This window comes from Neoarius graeffei, chromosome 15 (assembly GCF_027579695.1).
Source record: "Neoarius graeffei isolate fNeoGra1 chromosome 15, fNeoGra1.pri, whole genome shotgun sequence".
NCBI lineage: Eukaryota > Metazoa > Chordata > Actinopteri > Siluriformes > Ariidae > Neoarius > Neoarius graeffei.
The window spans coordinates 69,053,510-69,081,133 of record NC_083583.1 but is presented as its reverse complement, the minus strand read 5'-3'; the positions used below and the strand labels follow the sequence as shown (position 1 = coordinate 69,081,133).

The 27,624-nt window shown below is 42.5% G+C and overlaps 1 protein-coding gene and 1 long non-coding RNA gene across 4 annotated transcripts in view; one reads left to right on the top strand and one right to left on the bottom strand.

The window, feature by feature from the left end:
- The window catches only part of rcn1 (reticulocalbin 1, EF-hand calcium binding domain), a 192,866-nt gene that overhangs the window by 32,787 nt on the left and 132,455 nt on the right, over positions 1-27,624 (top strand). For all 3 annotated transcript variants that reach the window (XM_060941795.1, XM_060941796.1, XM_060941794.1), the window contains one exon: positions 17,306-17,499. In XM_060941795.1, the coding sequence (XP_060797778.1) occupies positions 17,306-17,499 (194 nt within the window). The remainder of the gene's footprint in view (positions 1-17,305; positions 17,500-27,624) is intronic.
- LOC132899710 (uncharacterized) lies at positions 463-854 on the bottom strand. The gene is made up of 3 exons (XR_009656701.1): positions 776-854; positions 599-670; positions 463-496 (listed from the first exon to the last, which is right to left on the bottom strand). It is a non-coding gene; the product is annotated as an uncharacterized LOC132899710 (long non-coding RNA).

Here is a 27,624-nt window from a genome sequence, read left to right as displayed (position 1 = left end):
CCCGGCTGCTGGCTGAAGTTTTCAAAAAGAAAATATTAGTTTTCCTGTTCATGATTTTGTATTCCAACATCTGTAAATGGGAACTTGAAAGCAACTGTACCTTGAACAGAGTCAAAAGAGGTTTCCAGTGATTCTTGGAGGTGCCTGGCTGACTGAATTGGGTGTAGTGCCTGGCTGCTGGCTGAAGTTTTCAAAAAGAAAATGTTAGTTTTCCTGTTCATGACTTTGTATTCCAACATCTGTAAATGGGAACTTGAAAGCAACTGTACCTTGAACAGGGTCAACAGGACTTGGGCTAGGGTGGTGAGGACTGGCTCCAGTCCCGGCTAGTGTTGACCCTGAAAAGATGGTGCATATGGATGTTAAGTCATTTATTGGGGGGGTTCTTATACATGGTATTCACAAAAGAAGAACCTATGATAATACATTAGACATTTACAAATAAATTGAAAAACACACTTACATTGTGGTGGTAGGGGCATTGGGTCCTGCCGACCTGAAAAGAGCACACAAACATCAGATCAGTCACGTAATATGCACCGGTTATTCATCATGAATGTTAGCTCCAAGCTATGAATGATGATTTGGGAACTGTTACACACAGGGCTTCCAGGCACAGTCAGAGTCTTGGGTTGCTTCTTGGTTGCTGCTACCACTGGAGCAGAATCATCTGGAAGGAAAGACCATACAATGTGCAATGTAAATTTCTTGTAAATGACTTGAAAATGAACACTGAATTGAGTAACTAATGTTGTCATTAGTGAAGAGAGCTTACCATCATCAGAGGATTCGGAGACAAACCTCCTTGGGCGCTTACGCTGCCTTATTGCAAAAGTGTTCACATCATCGTCTGTCTCAACACTTGAGGACTCCATCAACTGCAAACACTTCTGTTCAGCTTTGGCGTATGAATCTATGGAAAATGACTTTTAGTCAGTAGCACAAAAAAAAAAAAAACAGTGCTGCCATAGAGAGAACAATTCATTATATTCTTAGTAGTGCATAGCAGCGATAGCTCACCTGTTTCGTACCAGGTTTTCTTAACGGGATGTTTGGCCCAAGTTGTATTTGGTGCTCGGCACTTCACAGCATGCAATCGCACATTGTGTGTCGTCCAGTAGCAGACCATGCCATGCTAAAAATATATACAGTGGTGCTTGAAAGTTTGTGAACCCTTGAGAATTTTCTATATTTCTGCATAAATATGACCTAAAACATCATCAGATTTTCACACAAGTCCTAAAAGTAGATAAACAGAACCCAGTTAAACAAATGAGACAAAAATATTATACTTGGTCATTTATTTATTGAGGAAAATGATCCGATATTACATATCTGTGAGTGGCAAAAGTATGTGAACCTCTAGGATTAGCAGTTAATTTGAAGGTGAAATTAGAGTCAGGTGTTTTCAATCAATGGGATGACGATCAGGTGTGAGTGGGCACCCTGTTTTATTTAAAGAACAGGGATCTATCAAAGTCTGATCTTCACAACACATGTTTGTGGAAGTGTATCATGGCACGAACAAAGGAGATTTCTGAGGACCTCAGAAAAAGCGTTGTTGATGCTCATCAGGCTGGAAAAGGTTACAAAACCATCTCTAAAGAGTTTGGACTCCACCAATCCACAGTCAGACAGATTGTGTACAAATGGAGGAAATTCAAGTCCATTGTTACCCTCCCCAGGTATCTTTGTTGGTCAACCAACAAAGATCACTCCAAGAGTAAGGCGTGTAATAGTCGGCGAGGTCACAAAGGACCCCAGGGTAACTTCTAAGCAACTGAAGGCCTCTCTCACATTGACTAATGTTCATGTTCATGAATCCACCACCAGGAAAACACTGAACAACAATGGTGTGCATGACAGAGTTGCAAGGAGAAAGCCACTGCTCTCCAAAAAGAACATTGCTGCTCATCTGCAGTTTGCTAAAGAGCACGTGGACAAGCCAGAAGGCTATTGGAAAAATGTTTTGTGGACGGAGGAGACCAAAATAGAACTTTTGGTTTAAATGAGAAGCGTTATGTTTGGAGAAAGGAAAACACTGCATTCCAGCATAAGAACCTTATCCCATCTGTGAAACATGGTGGTGGTAGTATCATGGTTTGGGCCTGTTTTGCTGCATCTGGGCCAGGACGGCTTGCCATCATTGATGGAACAATGAATTCTGAATTATACCAGCGAATTCTAAAGGAAAATGTCAGGACATCTGTCCATGAACTGAATCTCAAGAGAAGGTGGGTCATGCAGCAAGACAACAACCCTAAGCACACAAGCCGTTCTACCAAAGAATGATTAAAGAAAAATAAAGTTAATGTTTTGGAATGGCCAAGTCAAAGTCCTGACCTTAATCCAATCGAAATGTTGTGGAAGGACCTGAAGCGATCAGTTCATATGAGGAAACCCACCAACATCCCAGAGTTGAAGCTGTTCTGTATGGAGGAACGGGCTAAAATTCCTCCAAGTCGGTGTGCAGGACTGATCAACAGTTACCGCAAACGTTTAGTTGCAGTTATTGCTGCACAAGGGGGTCACACCAGATACTGAAAGCAAAGGTTCGCATACTTTTGCCACTCACAGATATGTAATATCGGATCATTTTCCTCAATAAATAAATGACCAAGTATAATATTTTTGTCTCATTTGTTTAACTGGGTTCTGTTTATCTACTTTTAGGACTTGTGTGAAAATCTGATGATGTTTTAGGTCATATTTATGCACAAATATAGAAAATTCTAAAGGGTTCACAAACTTTCAAGCACCACTGTATAATTAAAAAATATATATAACAAGCATATATATATATTTGCTATCAAAAGTATATAGGCATATATGTAAGCATACATATTTGCTATGTATCGACAAAAAAAAAGACTCGGACCTCAGAAGTGTGTCCAAGCCATGAAGATGGCACAACCTCAATAGCATTGTCTGTGAACTCAACAACAGTGAAGCTCATCTGTGAAAACAAAGGCATCATTAGCAAGGAAAATGGAGCAAAAGGTATTAGTTCCCTTGGCTAGCCTATGAAAACTCCTGTAGGTGTGAAACAGTCTATTTGGTTTTAAGAAAACATTACAAATAAACATGGCATTAAGATGGACATATTTTCCCAATCCATCCATTTTACATGGCTAAAACACAGAATCTCCCATTAGCAAAACACATTTTGTATCATATTTTGCAAGTGTACACAGCAATTACCCTAAAAGGATTCCTCCAAAAAAATCATTGTGATGGTTAAATTGCGTGTGTGGATGTCTCCTAAAAATCATGCAGGACTGTCATGAAAACATTAGTCTGTTTCTGTGGCTCCTCAATCATCAAGGTGGTGCATAGTGGCATGACAGAGGAGTATGAAGTGGGGTTCCCAGAGCGCTGATATTTTAGTATGCTAGTAAAAAATTCCAGTTTGTTACACTACTTATGAGGAAGTGTCAATGTTACCATGGCAACATGCAGGGCTATATCCACCTGTGGCTTCACTGGGACCCCCCTTTTTTCAGAGCAAAATAAAATATTTGGCCATGTTGTGCCTGAAATGTCAGTTATTCCACATTATTTTCTTGTTTATAGAACTGTTGTATAAAAGCAATAGCACACTGTTAACTACAGACAACCCGACGTGATTGAAAAAAAATAGTTTAACTTCTTACAAACTAATTGATTCAAATAGACACTGCATGATATGCACTGTTTTGAAGTGCCAGAAAAAGTTTGTAATCTAATAATTCATTAGTTAGATATATTACCATAAATGTGTGATGCAGCTAGAACACCAAATAAGGTTAGAAAAATCAGTAGGGGAGAGCAGGGAGACTTCAGACAAGATTTCAGCTTTTGCAGATTGTGTGAAATTCTTTGCAGGTGGCATCACATTCATATCGCATTGGAGAGTACTTACTATACCCTTTTACCGCAACATTAGTTTCTCAGCTTGTCACATATACAGGCTTCACTTTTGATTTATTTTATTTTATTTTTTTTTTGTGGGGCGACATGGGACATAGTGAGGAAACATGAAACAAAAATAACCTATAAACTGTATGAATACACAATGCTGTTACAGCTGTGGAAAAATGTCAGTTTACCCAAAGCTTGACAAGACAAAACATTTCCATTCTCAAGAAGGAATGAAATAAGCTTAATCCTCATGCAGGGACACGCCCACATTCTCGTCTCGTCTCGTCTTCTTCCGCTTTATCCGGGACCAGGTCGCGGAGGCAGCAGTCTAAGCATGGAAGCCCAAACTTCCCTCTCCCCAGACACCTCGGTCAGCTCCTCGGGAAGAACACTGAGGCGTTCCCAGGCCAGCCGAGAGACATAGTCCCTCCAGCGTATCCTGGGTCTTCCCCGGGGCCTCCTCCCGGGGGGACATGCCTGGAACACCTCCCCAGGGAGGCGTCCAGGAGGCATCCGAAAAAGATGCCCGAGCCACCTCAGCTGGTTCCTCTCGATGTGGAGGAGCAGCGGCTCTACTCCGAGCTCCTCCCGAGTGACTGTGCTTCTCACCCTATCTCTGAGGGAGCGCCCAGCCACCCTGCAAAGGAAACTCATTTCGGCCGCTTGTATCCACGATCTTGTTCTTTCGGTCATTACCCAAAGCTCATGACCATAGGTGAGAGTCGGAACATAGATCGACCGGTAAATTGAGAGCTTCGCCTTTTGGCTCAGCTCCTTCTTCACCACGACGGACCGGTAAAGCGACCGCATCACTGCGGAGGCTGCACCGATCCACCTGTCGATCTCACGCTCCATCCTTCCCTCACTCGTGAACAAGATCCCGAGATACTTAAACTCTTCCACTTGAGGCAGGACTTCTCCACCAACCTGGAGAGGGCAAGCCACCCTTTTCCGGTCGAGAACCATGGCCTCGGACTTGGAGGTGCTGATTCTCATCCCAGCCGCTTCACACTCGACTGCAAACCGCCCCAGTGCATGCTGAAGGACCTGGTTTGAAGAAGCCAACAGGACAACATCATCCGCAAAAAGCAGAGATGAAATCCTGTGGTTCCCAAACAGGATTCCTTCCGGCCCCTGGCTGCGCCTAGAAATTCTGTCCATAAAAATAATGAACAGAACCGGTGACAAAGGGCAGCCCTGCCGGAGTCCAATATGCACTGGGAACAGGTCTGACTTACTGCCTGCAATGCGAACCAGACTCCTGCTCCGTTCGTACAGGGACCGGACAGCCCTTAGCAAAGAGCCCCGAACCCCATACTCCCGAAGCACCCCCCACAGAATACCATGGGGGACACGGTCGAATGCCTTCTCCAGATCCACAAAGCACATGTGGACTGGTTGGGCAAACTCCCATGAACCCTCGAGCACCCTATGAAGGGTATAGAGCTGGTCCAGTGTTCCGCGACCAGAACAAAAACCGCATTGTTCCTCCTGGATCCGAGGTTCGACTATTGGTCCAATATGTTTCAACGCCCACATTTTTAACAAAAAATTTTAAACAATTTTACATTTGTAAACCACAAGAAAACCCTGTAACGTAAACTGTCCCAACTCTCCCTGAATGGCTATTTTGAAAAAAAAAATCCTGAAATGTTTTTCCATGGAATTTAAGTTTAAAGGAGATACGCAGAACCATGGCCTCACTTTCGTTTATAAATGCCTTGAGACCTCAAGAATGGCACAGGAATAGTTTTAAGCATTAACAATAAATCTAATATGTGTCAGATAATGGAATCCAGGGACACATGTCCGCCCGGGGGCATTTTGAGTTATTGATAGATTCAGAAAGTACAGTTTCTAAGCTTTCCAGTGATGCCTTCCATGTGGAGATCTGACAATATTTGAAGAATGTGTGGCCTTTTGAAAGTGTATACGTCTTAAAACAGAAAAGGGAGAAAATCGCCCTCAAAGTTTTCCATCTCAGCTACTCTGGGTGTAGGGCGGGCACATAATGGTGCTCATTTGCATGACATTAAGGAAAGCTCTACCCCCTACGAGCTAGCACGATGCTACTTTCATGTAAACAAAGATCACCACATCAATTTTCCTTCCATGCAAAGTATGCCCAAAACAATTATGAAGTACAAAAATAAGTCCTAAAGTATACTTTAACGTTTTGTGGTTGAAAAATTACTCACACCGTAAGAAAGAAAGATAGCACAATGATGACACAACTAACACAATGCTAGTTTCATGTAAAGCCTTGGTCACAACCGGCTGTACGTGCTCCTACGGCTGGTCTACATGCAAAAAACACAAGAAATGCACGGAGGGCGCGCATGAAACGCACGAGAGCGCGCGTGTGGCGTGCTGATTTTCAAGCCGCAGACCGGCCGCAGAGGTTCGTTGTCATGTCAAACAAACTCTACGGGCGCTTATGTTTTTTTCAGGTTGCAAGACAAACTTACAGCCTCGTGTGTCTTTCTCCGTGAACAAAAAAAAATTCCGCAGCTATTTGGGAAAAGCCAAAAATCGCACGGCCAAAAAATCGTACGTCCGGTTGTGACCTAGGCTTAACCAAACCACAACATTCTCCGTTACATGCAAAAATAACCACACAGCCTTAGATTAATAAACTTACCCCATCAAAAAGAGAAACATCGCCTTGCACACATCAATGCCTCCGATGGAATGTAATCCTAGAACGGTCCGTGTATCATCCGATCATTCAAGTATTCCATTCAATCTGGAAAACAAGGTTGCGTTTTTTTTGCTAGAAATGGTTATCTCCGATGTAAATACCGTGTGTCTGTTTGCTTCGCGGTGTTTCAGCTCCTCTGCGCTCTGTTTAGCTTGCTCATTCCATAGTGAAATTACATGCCTGTATGCAGCTTAAGTAGCCACGAGCTCAGCTTGTATCATACAGCTGATTCGCGAAAAAAAAGACTTAAATCATCATGTGAATGGCCCATATGGTAATTTACCCACACCCCCCCAGCAGGCTACAGCCCTGACAAAAACGAGACAATTTGCAACAAAAAATGTATGCTTTTCCAACAAAACAATCTATTATCTGAAATACTGATTGCATTCTTCAAGATCTCAACTTGCACATGATGGAAAAAAACAAAAATCACAAATTTCAAAAAAAAAAAAAAGCTTCTTTTGCGAGTATCTCGGATTCGTTTCGGCCGACATGTGTCCCTGGATTCGGTGAGGGGTCACATATAGTAATTTTTACGATTAAAATGATTCATATAGGTAGCGGTCTGAGTGAATGACTTTGATGTCCGTAACGTCACAGCAGGAAGTCTATTGGTCTCAACGCCATTTCCGCTATACTAAAACACAGAGCTGACTGCAACTCCAATCCTCCATTTTGAGCTAATTTATCGCCATGCCACGTAGATGTGTTGCTGGCCGGTGCATCAACACGACAGAAGATGGATTTAAGTTGCATTCATGGCCCAAGAATATTCAAACTGCAAAGATTTGGATGCGGTTTGCGAGAAGTTCATGGGCACATTGGGCGCCTACGAAGTAGTCTCTCCTCTGCTCTGCACATTTTACTGAGGACTCGTACGAGACCTCTGATCTGTTGAGGAACGTTGGCTATAAGCCCGTATTGAAAGAGGGTGCAGTACCAACAATTAAAGGAAAAGAAAACTACAAGAAAAGGAAAGTCTCATCTCATTATCTCTAGCCACTTTATCCTGTTCTTCAGGGTCGCAGGCAAGCTGGAGCCTATCCCAGCTGACTATGGGCGAAAGGCAGGGTATACCCTGGACAAGTCGCCAGGTCATCACAGGGCTGACACATAGACACAGACAACCATTCACACTCACACCTACGATCAATTTAGAGTCACCAGTTAACCTAACCTGCATGTCTTTGGACTGTGGGGGAAACCGGAGCACCTGGAGGAAACCCACACGGAGAACATGCAAACTACACACAGAAAGGCCCTCGCCGGCCATGGGGCTCGAACCTGGACCTTCTTGCTGTGAGGCGACAGCGCTAACCACTACACCACCGTGCCGCTCCAGAAAAGGAAAGTATTTAGTTTAATTTAATTAAAAGGAAAGTAAATTCAGTTGCACCAGTTCTCCCAGAGTGTGAGCTGAGGGTTGTTGGTAAAACCCAGGATGGAACGGGACGTGACATATCACTCGGGCAGTGACCTCCCCGTGGTTTATGCTAAAACTGGTGACGTTCCGTCCCATCCTAGGTTTTAGTAATTGCCTGAGCCAAACAGTAATGGTGGAGTACTCAGTATGGAGAAAATGGAGAATGAGTGGAGCAGCCATCTGATTTCTCTGCTGTATATTGCTGCCAAACAGTAATGGTGGAGTACTCAGTATGGAGAAAATGGAGAATGAGTGGAGCAGCCATCTGATTTCTCTGCTGTATATTTGCTTGCCCTTACGTGGAACAAGCAAATGAACGGAAAACTGAATTAACAACTGAAAGTCAGATTGTTTCAAAACAATTGGCCACAAGATCGGCCTTCAAGAAGCGAGAACACTGACGGGTAAGCTCCGACTCTAATTTGGATATAAAACAACATGTTGTTTACCTGCATTTAGATTAATACATATAACTTGTATTGTGTATTTAAGTTACCGGTATAAGATTATTTAATTTGCTTCAGAATGTGATTGTCTCAGTTCATCTGATTATTTAATTAGCCTTTTACGTTTTATCAGGGAAAATGCATGCATGTACATGTATGTTGCATAAGTTATAACATCTATCCTGTTTTAATCATACCCGTCGCTGTGGGTGGGCCATTGGGGGCAGTGCCCGCCCACCAATATGCGTGGGCCCGCCCGGCCTGCCCACCCAAGCCAGATCACAATCACAGATCTCAAATAAATAAGTAGATAAATAAAATCCTAATTTCATTTTATTGTACTCGCTTTGGGTTAAAATTTCCAGTGTTGCATAATCACTAAGACATTAAACATATTAAAACCGTGTGAGTTTGTTGGAAAGTTTGGTTACGTAATTACGTCAGTGTTGCCAAGCAACAATCAGTTACCCGCATTTTTGGGTGGAAAATGAAGCGCGAGTTTATGCCAGCAGACAGTAGCTAGTTTCCGCGCTTTCTTAAATATGGATATACGTAATTGGTTCAAAACCCCAACACCGGCAACTTCGGATAAACCAACACATGATATCGTTGGCAAAGAAGACCATGGACCCATTTCTAGCTCCGTGGAGCCTGACCGGACCTGCAGCGACCACGAAGAGGAGGCTAGCACGAGCAGGTCAACGACTGTGACTGCCCCGACTGTTGGATCTGTGAATGACCTCGGCACGGACAAACTCAATCAGGTTTTGTTGAAAAAAATACCCAGTGAGATCTTTTGGTTCGAAAAGACGTTCATTTTCCTCTAGCTGGTATGTGAACAGGGATTGGCTTGAGTATTCCGTTGAAAAGGACGCAGACTTCCGAGTGGAAGGATGAGTTGCTGAGGAGGTTCAGCTCGGAGAAACGCCGCCTGCAACTGTACTGACACAGGGTGGACGAAAGAGAGGCACTCTACTTAAAGTAGGTCCAAATTGTGTGTGTGTGTGTGTGTGTGTGTGTGTGTGTGTGTGTGTGTGTAATGGCAATTGGTAGCTACCTCTCTTGGTTGCTTTGAAATGCACCTGCCGTGGCGTTTGTTTTTTTTAGTTTGAGATGCTGCTTGTGCACGTTATGTGTACTTGTTGTGCGCGTGTGTGTGTGTGAGAGAGAGAGAGAGGGGACTGATGTGGCAGGCTGTTGCTGGTCCGGTCATGTTTGCTGTTGGTTATGTTTAATGTGATGATTACTGTGCAGGATTAGGGCTGCCCGAATAGTGTGCAAAAATAAGCTAATAATAGTGGTGCCCCCCTGGTGGATTTCATAAGCCCCCCTTAAGACTGAGATCTCGCGATGGGACTGGTTTTAATGAGAGTCAACCCACAATCAATGAAGTCAAATCAGTCTTAGTTGAGCAATTCGGTAACGGTATTTCTTACTTCCACCATAAATTTTTATTGATATGACTTTGGTCTATAGCTGTCAAAGGCCTTGGCCTTAAAACCGGTTGCCACCATGACATCACGCACCCAGGGCTGGCTGGCTGAGCGGGGCAGCTCAAATGCCAACTTTGCGGTCAATTTTAACTTTCAAAAATATATATATATTTTATTCCCATTTATGCAGCATACAAGAGTCAAGGATGGAGATACTATCCACTCAGAAACTTATTGAAAAATAAAGGTTCTGCGTGTATCCTTTAATAAGTAATACTATATATAGTAATGCTAGGCTACATACTATAACTTCTCACAAAACCCAAAAATAAATGCCATTTGCCAATTACAGCAAGTTGCTCTGATGTGCTTCATCACACGTTTAAATTAAAAATAAAACTTTCTAACAACAATTTATCCATTTTAAAAGTTATGATATTGCTAAACAGGCAATAGTGGTTAGCGCTGTCGCCTCACAGCAAGAAGGTCCGGGTTCGAGCCCCGTGGCCAGCGAGGGCCTTTCTGTGCGGAGTTTGCATGTTCTCCCCCTGTCCGCGTGGGTTTCCTCCGGGTGCTCCGGTTTCCCTCACAGTCCAAAGACATGCAGGTTAGGTTAACTGGTGACTCTAAATTGACCGTAGGTGTGAATGTGAGTGTGAATGGTTGTCTGTGTCTATGTGTCAGCCCTGTGATGACCTGGCGACTTGTCCAGGGTGTACCCCGCCTCTCGCCCGTAGTCAGCTGGGATAGGCTCCAGCTTGCCTGCGACCCTGTAGAACAGGATAAAGCGGCTAGAGATAATGAGATGAGATGAGATATTGCTAAACATAGGCTTACCTGGGTGCAGCCATTTGCACTGAAATCGGATATCCGCCTATGACGTAACTGGCACACTAGAACGCCGTTTACCTTGGTTACACAGAGCCATCAAATAAAGGCTTCTAATTCTTTAAAAAAATAAAATAAAAAAATCTCCAGGTCCCACTATGCTCTCTCTCTCTCTCTCTCTCTCTCTCTCTCTCTCTCTGTGTGCTCACTGCTTCAGATGGGCTAAATACAGAGAGGGAATTTCACTGTGCTGTAATGTATATGTGACAAAGGCTTCTTAAAAATCTTATCAGAAATTTTCTGTAACCATGTGATTTTTTTTAACTGGCAACAAAATATGTGACTCAACTGACTTCACTTTTATGAGGTTTAAATCTCACTTAGCTAGGTAACACATACTGACACAGATACTAGTAAACCATGACCGTTGTCATAGCAACGTGATTCTTGCCTTTTTAAAAGATTGCTTTTCTCAGCGAATAAAAACAAACAAAAACGTCACGTAAAAATACAAGAAAAATTTTTATTAAAAAAAACCCCCAGAGTAGCTGGAGTGTTTATAGGCAGCAAAAGGCTCACAAAGTGTGTGTGTGTGTGTGTGTGTTCGTTGCTTCAATAATCAGGCTTATGTTCAATGAGCAGGCCAAACACTTGACACTCAGGCATCTTTAGGGTTGTTTACAACAATTTGGAAGCAATTGTATCCACTCGATCTTGGCTCGTTAAGTCATGTAGTGTGTAAGTGATGTCACAAGTGACGTCTCGGATTCTCTTGCGTAATTTGTACTCAGAGCATGATATTTGAACCTTGGAGAGAGTAATGGCCCTTTTCCACTACCCTTTTTCAGCTCACTTCAGCTCGCTTCAGCTCACTTCAGCCCGACACGGCTCGCGTTTCGACTACCAAAAACCAGCACGACTCAGCTCGTTTCAGCCCTGCTTAGCCCCTAAAACTCGCACCGTTTTGGAGTGGGGCTGAAGCGAGCCAAGCCGTGCCGAGTGAGGCTGGGGGCGTGAGCAGACACTCCCCTGTGCACTGATTGGTGAGGAGGAGTGTCCTCACATGCCCACACACGCCCCGCGAGCGCGCTGGGATCTGTAAACACCGCAAACCCGGAAGAATAATAATTACGAATTACGAGAATTTCTGGAGCCTTATGCGCCTCACCTCATCTATACGCTCTTGCCAGTATCTGTTGGCGTTGTCGGTGACAACAAGCCACAGCACCAAGACCAGCAACACTAATGACTCCATGTCCTCCATGTTTATTGTTTACTATTCGGGTCGTGAGACTACCGCTTAAAAGCTCACTGAATCAGTGACATACAGAGCATCGTGGACGAGTTCGCGGAGCGCAATGCTCGTCGTATGCCCTTCAAATAATGCGCGCAGTAGGCTATTGATGTTTTATTATGAGCCATGTACAGTATGTCACCTAATGTTTTTTGTTTCTGAGTTACATGTTCGTTTGAAGGACTTAATGTACAAAATAACATAGTTGCACCCCGTAGTGTTGAAATTGGTAAACACAGCGCATTCAGTGAGGTTTGCACCGCCCTCCTTTTATTTCTGACTCTTCCTGTCACCGTTGCAACCTCTGAGCGCTCATTCGTATGCCCTTCAAATAATGTGCGCAGTATAGGCTATTGATGTTTTATTATGAGCCATGTACAGTATCCTAATGTTTTTTGTTTCTGAGTTACATGTTCGTTTGAAGGACTTGATGTACTAAATAACATAGTTGCACCCGGTAGTGTTGAAATTGGTAAACACCGCAGTTGCGGACATTTTGTAGCCTAAAATGATGTTATGATAAGCTTTAATAAAGGGCCCGGTCATTTGCCCCGCCCCCGGCCCGGCTCTGACTTGTTCCGCCACTGTCACTGATGTCACTGTTTGCGCTGCTTAACGACATCACGTGACGTCCACCCACTTTCGCTAACTCCACCCAATGTGTCCACCCACTTCCAGCCAGCACGGTTCAGCGCAGTTGTAGTCGAAATGCAACTCCAACAGCCCCGCTCAGCCTGACTCAGCTCGACTCAGCACGGCACGGCTCAGCCGCGTTTGTAGTGGAAAAGCGGCATAAGATGGCAGCACCCAAGGCCACTTTTGAAATAAAATCTGTACACAGTATATAGTTACAAATATGAATAAGTGAACAGTCAAACATGTCTTGAACATATCTTGAATAAATCAATATAAAGGAGTTTATTTTGTGGGTTTTGTTTGGCTTTAATTCCCAATGAATCCTGAATTCACCATTATACCATAAAATGGAGGTGGACTGCGAAGTAGAAAATACAAGTTTTGGTTGACAAATATTGACAATGGCACATGTCTTGTTGCAGTGTCCAGCTTTATGGCTCCAAAGGAAGTAGGTTACTCTAAGGGGTGACATCTAACTTCTTATGTCATCTAAAACCTGACTGGTTTAAATTAATTTATTGGAATACAAACTATCCTCAGTCTCCCTGCTCTCCCCTACAATTATGGCCCTTTTCCACTGCAGGTTACCAGCTCAACTCGACTCTACTTGTGTTTTTTTGGTTTTCTTTTGGACCAACGTTGTGGATAGTACCTTATATCTGGTATTTTTTGGTATCCCCTCGATCGAGGTTCTATGTGAGCTGAGGCGATACCAGAAAGTGACATGACAAGACTGTGGACTACTGGTTGGTCAGAGAGAATAGTGTCTGTCCCTATTTCATCATTGTGCAAGACTGGACATCCTAAACACTGTCTTTTTAATATTTATTATGTTCACCACTCGTGTGTGCATGTGTATGCGAAATGGCGTTAAGCCGAAGTTTCCATGATTTGTCATGTTTCTAATACTTGAAAAAAAAAATAGTATAAAAAAGTGGCTTCCAAACTGTCAGGACGTCACTTTTCTGCTGCATAATGGTAATGGCATGAGAAGTGCCATTAGTTTACAAGCGGCCTAAAAAAAACATACTGTATATAGTATGATGGTGTAATGGGGAAGTCACAGGGCTTTCAATCCAAACACACGGATTGGTGTCCCTGATCAGTATATTATTTAGGGGAAGTTTTGCTGCAGGTAACTTTTAAAATGAGCCACCCTGTACTGATATTTTGCTTGACTCTGTTGGTAAAACCGATAAGTGTACATGAACTCTACCTTTGGTCTCTATAAGCATATTAAAACAAACCACAAACTGAAGGCTCCTGCCTTCATAAGAGCCCATTCAAGATCCTAACTTTGATAGATGGAATTCTGTTTCAGTCTGAGTAATGCCATGCCATGATGTTTGATTTAGTACAAAACCTTGGTCTACCCATAACATTACCTATAACTTTTTTACCAACAGATCAAGTCAATTTAATCAGTTGACTTAATTTAGTTAATCAGGTCAAGTCAATTTATTTGTATTGCACTTTTAGCAAGAGACATTGTCACAAAGAAGCTTTACAGAAAATAAAACATTTGAACTAATTTTATTAGGAATCAATAAATTTATTGATTCCTAATGAGTAAGCCTGGGAATTACAGGTTTGTGACCATGAGTCAAATGCAGCATTTATCTGAAGCAATTTCTAGCACTATTCAATATGCCAAGAACAACCTCAGGGGGAAAGGAATTGTTGATGCAGTGGCATTTAATATCGCAAGACATGATGCCCATTTACACTGTCAAGAAAGGAGGGTTATTTAAATTCTGCAAAAATAGTAACAGCACCATCTATAGCAATTAACTAGTTGCTATAGATGTATAACTAATGTGAAGCAACTAACTAGTTGCTTCACATGTCCTGTTCCCTGCATTTGAGTGGCTCTCCTCAGGACGCCGGCTCCTTTGTCTGAGCTACTGAACACAGAGGAGAAGAGCGACCTTTGTCCCCAGGGCGGTTCAGCTCCTCAACTCTCTGCCATCCTTGTCCCTCTACTCACCCCTCCAGCCCCTTCCCCCTTCTTCAGATGCACTCCAACCTGTCAGGAGCACTAACCACGCCCTCTGTACACATACCACTTTAAACACTTTCTGCTGATCCTTCTACCTCATAAGCAAATCGCACCACACAGTATTTTCGTATGTACTTTTTTTCAATACAACCCCGATTCCAAAAAAGTTGGGACAAAGTACAAATTGTAAATAAAAACGGAATGCATTGATGTGGAAGTTTCAAAATTCCATATTTTATTCAGAATAGAACATAGATGACATATCAAATGTTTAAACTGAGAAAATGTATCATTTAAAGAGAAAAATTAGGTGATTTTATATTTCATGACAACACCACATCTCAAAAAAGTTGGGACAAGGCCATGTTTACCACTGTGAGACATCCCCTTTTCTCTTTACAACAGTCTGTAAAAGTCTGGGGACTGAGAAGACAAGTTGCTCAAGTTTAGGGATAGGAATGTTAACCCATTCTTGTCTAATGTAGGATTCTAGTTGCTCAACTGTCTTAGGTCTTTTTTGTCGTATCTTCGGTTTTATGATGCGCCAAATGTTTTCTATGGGTGAAAGATCTGGACTGCAGGCTGGCCAGTTCAGTACCCGGACCCTTCTTCTATGCAGCCATGATGCTGTAATTGATGCAGTATGTGGTTTGGCATTGTCATGTTGGAAAATGCAAGGTCTTCCCTGAAAGAGACGTCGTCTGGATGGGAGCATATGTTGCTCTATAACCTGGATATACCTTTCAGCATTGATGGTGTCTTTCCAGATGTGTAAGCTGCCCATGCCACACGCACTAATGCAACCCCATACCATCAGAGATGCAGGCTTCTGAACTGAGCGCTGATAACAACTTGGGTCGTCCTTCTCCTCTTTAGTCCGAATGACACGGCGTCCCTGATTTCCATAAAGAACTTCAAATTTTGATTCGTCTGACCACAAAACAGTTTTCCACTTTGCCACAGTCCATTTTAAATGAGCCTTGGCCCAGAGAAGACGTCTGCATTTCTGGATCATGTTTAGATACGGCTTCTTCTTTGAATTATAGAGTTTTAGCTGGCAACGGCGGATGGCACAGTGAATTGTGTTCACATGTAATGTTCTCTGGAAATATTCCTGAGCTCATTTTGTGATTTCCAATACAGAAGCATGCCTGTATGTGATGCAGTGCCATCTAAGGGCCTGAAGATCACGGGCACCCAGTATGGTTTTCCGGCCTTGACCCTTACGCACAGAGATTCTTCCAGATTCTCTGAATCTTTTGATGATATTATGCACTGTAGATGATGATATGTTCAAACTCTTTGCAATTTTACACTGTCGAACTCCTTTCTGATATTGCTCCACTATTTGTCGGCGCAGAATTAGGGGGACTGGTGATCCTCTTCCCATCTTTACTTCTGAGAGCTGCTGCCACTCCAAGATGCTTTTTTATACCCAGTCATGTTAATGACCTATTGCCAGTTGACCTAATGAGTTGCAATTTGGTCCTCCAGCTGTTCCTTTTTTGTACCTTTAACTTTTTCAGCCTCTTATTGCCCCTGTCCCAACTTTTTTGAGATGTGTTGCTGTCATGAAATTTCAAATGAGCCAATATTTGGCATGAAATTTCAAAATGTCTCACTTTCGACATTTGATATGTTGTCTATGTTCTATTGTGAATACAATATCAGTTTTTGAGATTTGTAAATTATTGCATTCCATTTTTATTTACAATTTGTACTTTGTCCGAACTTTTTTGGAATCAGGGTTGTATTTACACATATTGTACCACTGTACAGTTTGTACACTGTACAGTTTGTACACTGTATTTATCCTCATACTGCCACCTTGCACACAGTCATAATTTTTATGTTCAGTGTTATTTATTTATTTTTAAATGTGTTTAACTGTACTTCTCTGCGTGCCTTTAAATTGCCCCTAGGGGACAAATAAAGTGGAATTTGAATTTAAAAGAAACATTGTTTACACTAGTTGCTATCAGTGGTGCTATTTTCACACATCTGCACTTTCCAATGTTAACTTTGTTTGAAATAAATTGCATCATGTTCAGTTGAATTATGGAACTGAAAAATTGAGATTGAGAATTGTTCATAAATTTAAAAAAATAATTTTTCCCCCGCCCTGAAAATATCGCCCAGTCCCTATCCCCATCATGATCCAGGCACACGGAGTATTCACTGTCCTTGTTAATTAGGAAGAGTGAAATAGAATGAGAGCTTGTTAATCAGGGTTAAAACTCAAGAGACCTGTAAGGTATCCACTGAAGTTAACAATACACAGAAATAACCTGATAATCTAGGTAGTGTAGGGTGTAATGTGTACAGTATGTGTCTAAGACTCTCTGCAATGAAACAGTTTGATGGAAGGGCCAAGTGTAAATGCAATAAAATTTAAACTCCTAAATAATTTTTTTATAAGCTTCATCAGAGAGTGTTTTTCTGTTTCTTCTTTGCTTATAGTGGTGCAAACTGGAGAACACTCAAACCTTTTTACTCTTTAAAACCTTTTTCTCTGTAAATAAAAAAACAGTCTTTCTGCCATATTTGTCTTTTTCCCCTTATGTGTTCTAGTTTTCATGAAATCACAGAAGCTGAAGTGCTGGATGTGATTGTTTAACTCTGCTGTGTTTGTGTGCTTGCAGTAAGATTGTGGATCGTATTGATATTGATGCTGATGGATTCGTCACCTCTGATGAGCTGAAGCTTTGGATTAAACGTGTTCAAAAACGCTATGTTTACGAGAATGTTGCTAAAATATGGCGTGACTACGACATCAATAAAGACAATGCGATTGCCTGGGAGGAGTACAAACAGGCCACCTATGGATATTACCTTGGTGAGTGTGTGTGTGTGTGTGTGTGTGTGTGTGTGTGCATTTAGTATAGTGTAATAACAGTTTCAGTGTAAAGAACTGTTGCAAGAATTTGATGGAGTAAACAGACAACTGGAGTGATGCACAGAGTGAAATGTCCCTGTGCAGTGACACATCTTGGAATGCCACTTATCCAATCATATTGGTGGAGAGGAACTAACTGTTGTCTAATTTAACTTTAACTATGTTAAAGTTTAACTATGTCTGTGATCATATGTAATATACCAGGCCCGTAGCCAGCATTGTGGAGGGGGGGGATCTTTTTTCCCCAAAAGTGGACTTCATCTGGCCCCCTACTCCCGTACCCCCCAAATACACGAGCACACTTCAAATCTTCTAATTTAGACATTTTTTTTATTCGTTATAAGTTCTCTGTTGTCTAACTTATTATTATCTTCCTACAACTGTGCTGTGACTTCATTGTCTGTCTCTGTTGCTCACCTCAGTTGTCTGTTGTTGCTCTCTTTCATTGTCTGTCTCTGTTGTTGCTCTCCTTCATTGTCTGTCTCTGTTGTTGCTCTCCTTCATTGTCTGTCTCTGTTGTTGCTCTCCCCTCCTCTGTCTGTCTGTTGTTGCTCTCCTTCATTGTCTGTCTGTTGTTGCTCTCCTTCATTGTCTGTCTGTTGTTGCTCTCCTTCATTGTCTGTCTGTCTCTGTTGCTCACTTCAGTTGTTGTTTATGGCATCAGAACACTCCTGATCTGCCCATGCTTTAGCATAAAAAACAACAATAATTTCTAATTGAGATAAATGTTTCAAGTAATCCTGAGATTGAAATAATAATCGCACAGCCCTATAAGGACAATTGATTTAAAAATGCCCAAATGCAGCAATAGTGGGTGTTTTCACACACACTGGTCTGAACATTTTCATTTTTCAGCTAGTGCACACGTTTCTTTTCACTCTGATCCAAATGCCAAACCACTGACAGGGCGTCATGTTACCATGATGCCATGTTACCATGACGACTGAAAAACACGTGCTCTTAAAGTCTCGCATTTTACTGTCTTCACACCACACCACAGCTCCGATTTCCCAAGCTGAAAAAAAAATAAAAGCAGCCCCAGGTCCGATGCTACTAGTACCTAGCCATCAAGCCACCTAACTTATCTCTGTGTGTGCGTGTCACTGACACACATAGACTGACGGATGGGCTGACGCTACCCCCCACCCCCACTGATCACTCTGACAGATCGATCTACCACTACTGTTGTAAACAAAAGAAAAACAAAGTCCTGCACTCAGCACATTACCCATTTTGGCCCTTTTTTTGGAACATGGCACCAACATTTTGGGACAAAGTAGCAGCAGATTTCCTGCATTTTCTGTCTTTATCTTCTTTTATAGAGGGCTACTGCGTGACGTCACCGTACCGCGAGATTGTGCTAGGGCGCCATATTGGAAGACCAAGTACATGCATACATACATACAATATAAAACAAAGTACGAGCGAGAGTAAAGTGACACGATGGCTGATAATTCTGGTTATGTGAGTACATTACCAGCTGCAGAAAGGGCACGGTATGTGGAGAAACTGGCTGTGATTGATGGGTTTGACCCATATGATAAGACTCGGGGCAAGGGAAAATGGATTTTTTTATTTCATAATTTATTTTTAATTTACTACTTATCTGTTTTTATTTATATATATTTGAATTATTTGGACATGGGGAAAAACTATATTTAAAATCCAAAGAGGAATGGAGGGAGGAAAATTAAAACAAAAGAAAGAAATGAAATATAGAGTAGAGTATATTTGATAAAATTAAGGATGTTTTTATTCAGTAAACATTTAAAAAAATGTTCTACAACACTCTAGCCTAGTGACTTACCAGTAACAAAATAGACTTGAAGTATTCAGATCCGCTCTGCATAAAGCAGCTAAATACTCTCTCTGTCTCCTGGCAGAAAGCTCCTTGGTTTGCTTGTGTCTCAATCACAGCTGGTATTCTAAAGACTTCTTTTCACCTTTCCCATCAGCTTTGTTGGAACACCCTAACACAGCACAAAAGTTTACCATTGTAGGTTTATGATGATCCAAGTGCCTCGTGGGTTCACATACCGCACGCTGCTGTTATTTCCCCCTAATCATGAGTTTGTTGATCTTCCAATATGGCGCAGGGTTTGTTTACTTCCGGTTTCGGGTGACGTCAGTGAAAGGGGTCTAATGGGGGCATTACCGCCACCCACTGGATTGGAGTGTAAAGCAGTCTGAACAAAACGTGTAAACATAAACATAGGAGAAATGAACCCGTTTTTCTAACTCGTCCTCACTTAGTCTACTTTCCTTTTTTGATTAGTCTGGATTTGATATTGTAAATTTAAATGAGAATCAATGTATATTCATCGGACATGAACAAATGAATAAATCTTGAGTAATCTTGAGGGGCGTGTGTGTCGTGGGGGGGGGGGGGGGGGGGGCGGTGTCGCGGGGGGGGGATCGAAGGAACCCTCCGATCCCCCCTGGCTACGGGCCAGTATACACATATGTAATGTGATTGATATACATCCCCAATTGCAAAAAAAAAAGTTGGGTTGCTATGTAAAACAAAAACAGAATGCAAATCATAGAAACCCTATATTTAATTGAAAAGTACAGACATATAAAATGTTGAAACGATTTTTTTTTGTATGTTGAAAAAATATATGCGCATTTTGAATTTTGTGTTGTCAGGGAAGAGTGGTGGAGATAGATGTAGGTGCAGAAGAGTTTTATTAAGAAAATAACTATCCAGCAAACGGTCCAAAATGGCAGGCATAAATCGTGAACTGTGAACAAGCAATAGGTTTGGCGAGGCACAAACAGACGATCAAAGGCACAGACTAAAGAAGAGAATAGAATGCCTTTATTTTCACTGCACAAATGTACAATAAAATTTAGTTCATCATAAGAGAGCAAAGCCACTGCATACATGTACACCGCCACTCTTGGGCACTTCAGCCCAAGGCCATCCCATGTTTACCTAACTGCATGTCTTTGGGGGAAACCAGAGCACCCGGAAGAAACCCACACAGACACAGGGAGAACATGCAAACTCCATACAGAAAGGCCCCCGTCGGCCACTGGGCTCGAACCCAGAACCTTCTTGCTGTGAGGTGACAGTGCTAACCACTTACACCACTGTGCCGTGGAATATGATAAACAGGAATCAGGAAACCAGGAAATCAATACTTCTCAACAAATTAATACTTCCCAAAGTGAGTCAGTCTTAGGTGCCCTTATATAGGCACGCTGATTGTGCCTTAATCCGTTGCCGGTGTGAGTCATTAGCAGTGTGCACATGTGAGTCAGTTCATAGCGCGTGCTGTCCAGAGTGTGTGTGAGAGTCAGCCAACACACGTGGGTGTGATGGAACCCCCCAAAAGAGCTCCCTCTGGGAGCTTAAATCCATCCTTGATGGCCCCATGCCATCGGCGCTCTGCTCTGTGCCAACGTGGCACCAGATACTTGGCTCCAATGGAGGCTTAGGCTCACAGGACCTGGACTGGACATGGGCTCAAGCTGTGGACAAGATTTGGGTTCTGGACTGGACATGGGCATGGGCTCAAGGTCTGGACAGGACTTGGGTTCTGGACTGGACATGGGCTCCATCTGAACACCGCTCTTGTTCTTGTGGAAACCCAACAGTGCAGCGGCAGTGTCCTCAAGACCTAGCAGCAGAACAACATCTTCAAAGCCGGGTGGCAGTGGGAAGGTGACGTCTTCAAAGCCGGGCAGCGGCAGGATGATCACTTCTTCTTTACTGAAGTCTGGGGCAGAGGCAGCTACATTGGGCTCTGGCACCAGTTCTGGAACAGGCTCTAGCTCTGGCTCTTGCTCTGGTGCTTATTCTGGTTCGGGCTCTGGCATTGGCTCTGGTGCTGGTTCTGGCTCCAGCTCTGGCTCTGGTTTGGGCACTGGTTCTGTTGCTGTAACTGGTGCTGGCTTTGGCTCTGGTACAGGTGCGGTCTCGGGCACTGGTTCTGGAACGGGCTCTGGAATTGGCTCTGGAGCAATGGCCTACTCCACTGCTGCTGCATCAGCTTTTGGGAGGAGCTCAGGAATGACGGCCTCCTCTGGTGCTGCATCAGCCTTAGGAAGGAGCTCTGGAGCAATGGCCTCCCCCGCTGCCACTATGTTGGCCTCTAATGTTGTAGGCCCCCCAAAAAAAATTCATGGGGTCCTCCTTCTCTAAAGCCTCATATAGGTACCAGAGCATTACGTGAAAAGTCTGCGAGCTACAGAGGCATGGATGTTCCACTCTCACAAGGTAATTGGCCCATCGGCGTGCTTGTCCTGTGAGCCAGTTAATCATGCAACTGACCCAGACTGGTTCTGGAGGCTTGGGCATGGTAAACATAAAAAAGGCACATTGCAACATGAACCCCTTGGAGTGATATTCCATTCTATCATAGGGTGTTGGGGTGTCTGTCCTAAGTCGCTGCTGGAAAAAATACAGCTAGGGGTTGAGGCACGGAAACCCTAGCATGGCATAGAGGGGTGTGCTAGTTATCTTCTGCTACATCCATGTAGTGGTGAAGTATTCTGTCAGGGATGTGTGGTGGAGATGGATGTAGGTGCAGAAAAGTTTTATTAAGAAAATAACTATCCAGCAAACAATTCAAAATGGCAGGTATAAATCGTAAACTGTGAACAAGCAATAGGTCATGCGAGGCACAAACAGACTTTCAAAGGCATAGACTAAAGGCCCAGTCCCACTGCACTTACGGATGCAAAGAGGATGTAAAACGTAAAAAAATCTTTGCCATCCGTTGGAAAACGCTATGCATCCGTTGTGTACTCATTGCATACGTGCTTCATACGCTCTATCCATCAAGCATCCGTCCACTGTGATTTCATCCACGCAAAAAGTTTTGAGCTGCACAAAACTTTTAGAACGGATTAACTTTCCGCCGTGTACGATGTAAATCCGCGACATATACGAGCAACAAACGTTCTATGTCCGTTATCATCCGTTAAACGTCTGCTGTATCCTCTCTGCATCCTCTGGGCATCCTCGCAACTCACATCCGCTGCAGCTGAAAATGGAAAGAGGGAGGAAAGATAAGGTATATGAAACGTCTATTCATCGTTAGTAGCACGGAAATAGAAAGGATGTAAGCGTATGCATCTCGTATATAAAGTATTCAAAACAGACAAAGCGTTTATATCTGGGATGTATCTCGTATATTTAGGATGTCTGGAGTATGTCTAGAGTATGTAGAAGGACACCTAACGGATAATCGATATTTTGTATAAAAAGGGGGAGAAAATCATCTGGATCTCTCGATGTAGCCGCCAGCACGTCTTTCCGCTTTATGCTGACGGCGTGTGTGCTGCATCCCTTTATATCCGCGGAGCAGACGCAATTCATACCCCCCGCATGCGCAGTGAACGGTCTGCATCCGATATACATCCGCGCAACATCCCCTTTGTTTCCGTTAGGCGTACGTGATGCATCCCCTTCATCCGCTATGCGTCCGCTTCTCAGTTATCACCGGTAACCCCTTCGGAGCTGTCATCCACTTCCATCCGCTTTCATCCGCTAGGCTTCCTATGAACATGCATTTAACATCCCCGCTATATACTACCCACGTCCATTCTTTTCCGTTCTGTTTTCGCAAATTTTCGCCAATTTTGTCCATTTCTGGAGCGGATGAAAACGGATAGAGCCACCCCCGAAATTTTGCTCGTCTGCTGTGTCCTTTTTGCATACGTTTTGTGTCCATCGGCCAGTGGGACCAGGCCTTAAAGCTGAATACAATGACCAGGAGCAGGGATAAGGAAACCAATAAATCAGTACAGTAATGGTTCAGTAATGTGTCTCAATAACTCAATACTTTGCAAAGTGAGTCAGTCTTAGGCATCCTCATACTGACTGTGTGACTCATGCCATCCAGAGTGAGCATGAGACAAATGCCAGCAACATGTTTCAAAAAAGTTAGGACAGGGGCAACAAAAGACTGGAAAAGTTTTGTAATGTTTAAAAAAAAAAAAGCAAATTTAAAAAAACCAAATTTGGTTAATTGGCAACAGGTCAGTAACAAGATTGGACATAAAAGGGGCATCCTAGAGAGACTGAGTCTCTCAGAAGTAAAGATGGGGAGGGGTTCACCACTCTGTGAAAGACTGCATGGACAAATTGTGCAACAATTTAAGAATAAAATTCTTTGTAAAATTACAAAGAATTTGGGGATTACATCATCTATGTTATATAATATCATTAAAAAATTCAGAGAATACAGAGGAATCTCTGTATGCAAGGGACAAGGCTGAAAACCAACATTGGGTGACCATGACTTTCAGGCCCTCAGGTGGCACTGCATTAAAACTGGACAAGATTCTGTCAAGAAAATCACTATATGTGCTCAGGAACACTTCCAAAAACCATTGTCTGTGAACACAGTTCATCACTGCATCCACAAATGCAAGTTACAACCATATAAAAAGTCCAGAAACACCATCACCTTCTCTGGGCCTGAGCTCTTTTATGATGGACTGAGGTGAAATGGAAAACTTGTGCTGTGGTCTGATGAATTGAAATTTGAAATTCTTTTTGGAAATCATGGACACTGCGTCCTCTGGGCTAAAGAGGAGAGGGACCCATTCAGCTTATAATCAGTGCACAGTTCAAAAGTCAGCCTCTGTGATGGTATGGGGGGGACCTCAGCCCACATGGCATGGGTAGCTTACACATCTGGGAAGGCACCATTCAATGCAGAATAATATATACTGTAGCTCTGGGAAAAAAAATTGAAAAAAAAAATCACTGCAAAATTATCAGTTTCTCTGGTTTCACTATTTATAGGTATGTGTTTGAGGAATGTCAACATTTGTTTTATTCCATAAACTACTGACAACATTTCCCCCAAATTCCACGTAAAATATTGTCACTTATACTGTAGCATTTAAGTGCAGAAAATGAAAACTGGTGAAAATAACCAGACATATGAAGTGTTTTCAAACATTGAATAATGCATAGAAATCAAGGTCATATTCAATTTTAAACAACACAATTTTAATGTTTGAACTTAGGATTAGTTCAGAAATTAATATTTGGTGGAATAACGCTGACAATCACAGCTTTCCTACATCTTGGCATGCGCTCCACCAGTCTTTCACATTGCTTTTGGGTTACTTTATGCCACTCCCGGCTCAAAAATTCAATCAGCTCAGCTTTGTTTGATGACTTGTGACCATCCATTTTCCTCTTGATCACATTCCAGAGGTTTCAGTGGGGTTCAGGTGTGGAGATTGGACTAGCCATGTCAGGGTCTTGATCTTGTGGTCCTCCCTCGATTGACCTGGCTGTGTGGCATAGAGTATTATCCTGCTGGAAAACCCACTCCTCAGAGTTAGGGAACATTTGTCAGAGTAGAAGGAAGCAAGTTTTCTTCCAGGATAACCTTATACATGGCTTGATTCATGTGTCCTTCACAAACAAAAATCTGCCCCATTCTAGCCTTGCTGAAGCACCCCAGATCATCACCTCCACCGAATTTCACAATGGGTGCAAGACATAGTGGCTTGTAGGCCTCCAGGTCTCCGTCTAAATCATTACATGATCAGGTGAAAAGCTGAAAAGTGGACACATCAGAGATGATGACCTTACTCCAGTCCTCTATGGGCCAATCCTTATGGTCTTTAGCAAACCTCAACCTGGCTCTTCTTTGCTTCTCACTGATGAAGAGCTTTTCTAGCTTTGCATGACTTCAACAATGCCTGGAGGAGCCTGTTTCAAACTGTCCTTGCTGTGTACTTAACCCCAGATGCCATTGATCATTCTTTTTATAGGTCACTTGATGTCATCCTATGGGTGTTGAGTGACATTTGAAGGATTTAATGATCATCCAGGTCAGCAGAGAGTCGTCGTCACCCTCTGCCAGTCTGTAACTTTGTTGTCCCCAATGTCTGCTGCTTGACCTTGCTCTTATGAACTGCCCTCTTTGAAATTTTGAGGATGGAAGCATAACGCTGTTGGCATGATGAAAAAAAAAATCAAAATTCAAAGTTGAAAGTTTGTGAATCCTTTAGAATTTTCTATATTTCTGCATAAATATGACCTAAAACATCAGATTTTCACACAAGTCCTACAACCCTGATTCCAAAAAAGTTGGGACAAAGTACAAATTGTAAATAAAAACAAAATGCAATAATTTACAAATCTCAAAAACTGATATTGTATTCACAATAGAACATAGACAACATATCAAATGTCGAAAGTGAGACATTTTGAAATTTCATGCCAAATATTGGCTCATTTGAAATTTCATGACAGCAACACATCTCAAAAAAGTTGGGACAGGGGCAATAAGAGGCTGGAAAAGTTAAAGGTACAAAAAAGGAACAGCTGGAGGACCAAATTGCAACTCATTAGGTCAATTGGCAATAGGTCATTAACATGACTGGGTATAAAAAGAGCATCTTGGAGTGGCAGCAGCTCTCAGAAGTAAAGATGGGAAGAGGATCACCAATCCCCCTAATTCTGCGCCGACAAATAGTGGAGCAATATCAGAAAGGAGTTCGACAGTGTAAAATTGCAAAGAGTTTGAACATATCATCATCTACAGTGCATAATATCATCAAAAGATTCAGAGAATCTGGAAGAATCTCTGTGCGTAAGGGTCAAGGCCAGAAAACCATACTGGGTGCCTGTGATCTTCTGGCCCTTAGACGGCACTGCATCACATACAGGCATGCTTCTGTATTGGAAATCACAAAATGGGCTCAGGAATATTTCCAGAGAACATTATCTGTGAACACAATTCACCGTGCCATCTGCCGTTGCCAGCTAAAACTCTATAGTTCAAAGAAGAAGCCGTATCTAAACATGATCCAGAAGCGCAGACGTCTTCTCTGGGCCAAGGCTCATTTAAAATGGACTGTGGCAAAGTGGAAAACTGTTCTGTGGTCAGACGAATCAAAATGTGAAGTTCTATATGGAAATCAGGGACACCGTGTCATTCTGACTAAAGAGGAGAAGGACGACCCAAGTTGTTATCAGCGCTCAGTTCAGAAGCCTGCATCTCTGATGGTATGGGGTTGCATTAGTGCGTGTGGCATGGGCAGCTTACACATCTGGAAAGACACCATCAATGCTGAAAGGTATATCCAGGTTCTAGAGCAACATATGCTCCCATCCAGATGACGTCTCTTTCAGGGAAGACCTTGCATTTTCCAACATGACAATGCCAAACCACATACTGCATCAATTACAGCATCATGGCTGTGTAGAAGAAGGGTCCGGGTACTGAACTGGCCAGCCTTTAGTCCAGATCTTTCACCCATAGAAAACATTTGGCGCGTCATAAAACGGAAGATACGACAAAAAAGACCTAAGACAGTTGAGCAACTAGAATCCTACATTAGACAAGAATGGGTTAACATTCCTATCCCTAAACTTGAGCAACTTGTCTCCTCAGTCCCCAGACGTTTACAGACTGTTGTAAAGAGAAAAGGGGATGTCTCACAGTGGTAAACATGGCCTTGTCCCAACTTTTTTGAGATGTGTTGTTGTCATGAAATTTAAAATCACCTAATTTTTCTCTTTAAATGATACATTTTCTCAGTTTAAACATTTGATATGTCATCTGTGTTCTATTCTGAATAAAATATGGAATTTTGAAACTTCCACATCATTGCATTCCGTTTTTTTTACAATTTGTACTTTGTCCCAACTTTTTTGGAATTGGGGTTGTAAAAGTAAATAAAGATTAACAGTTAAACAGTTAAACAAATGAGACAAAAATATTATGCTTGGTCATTTATTTACTGAGGAAAATGATCCAATACTACATATCTGTGAGTGGCAAAAGTATGTGAACCTCGAGGATTAGCAGTTAATTTGAAGGTGAAATTAGAGTCACATATTTTCAATCAATGGGATGACAATCAGGTGTGAGTGGGCACCCTGCTTTATTTAAAGAACAGGGATCTATCAAAGTCTGATCATCACAACACATGTTTGTGGAAGTGTATCATGGTACGAACAAAGGAGATTTCTGAGGACCTCAGAAAAAGCTTAGTTGATGCTCATCAGGCTGGAAAAGGTTACAAAACCATCTCTAAAGAGTTTGGACTCCACCAATCCACAGTCAGACAGATTGTGTA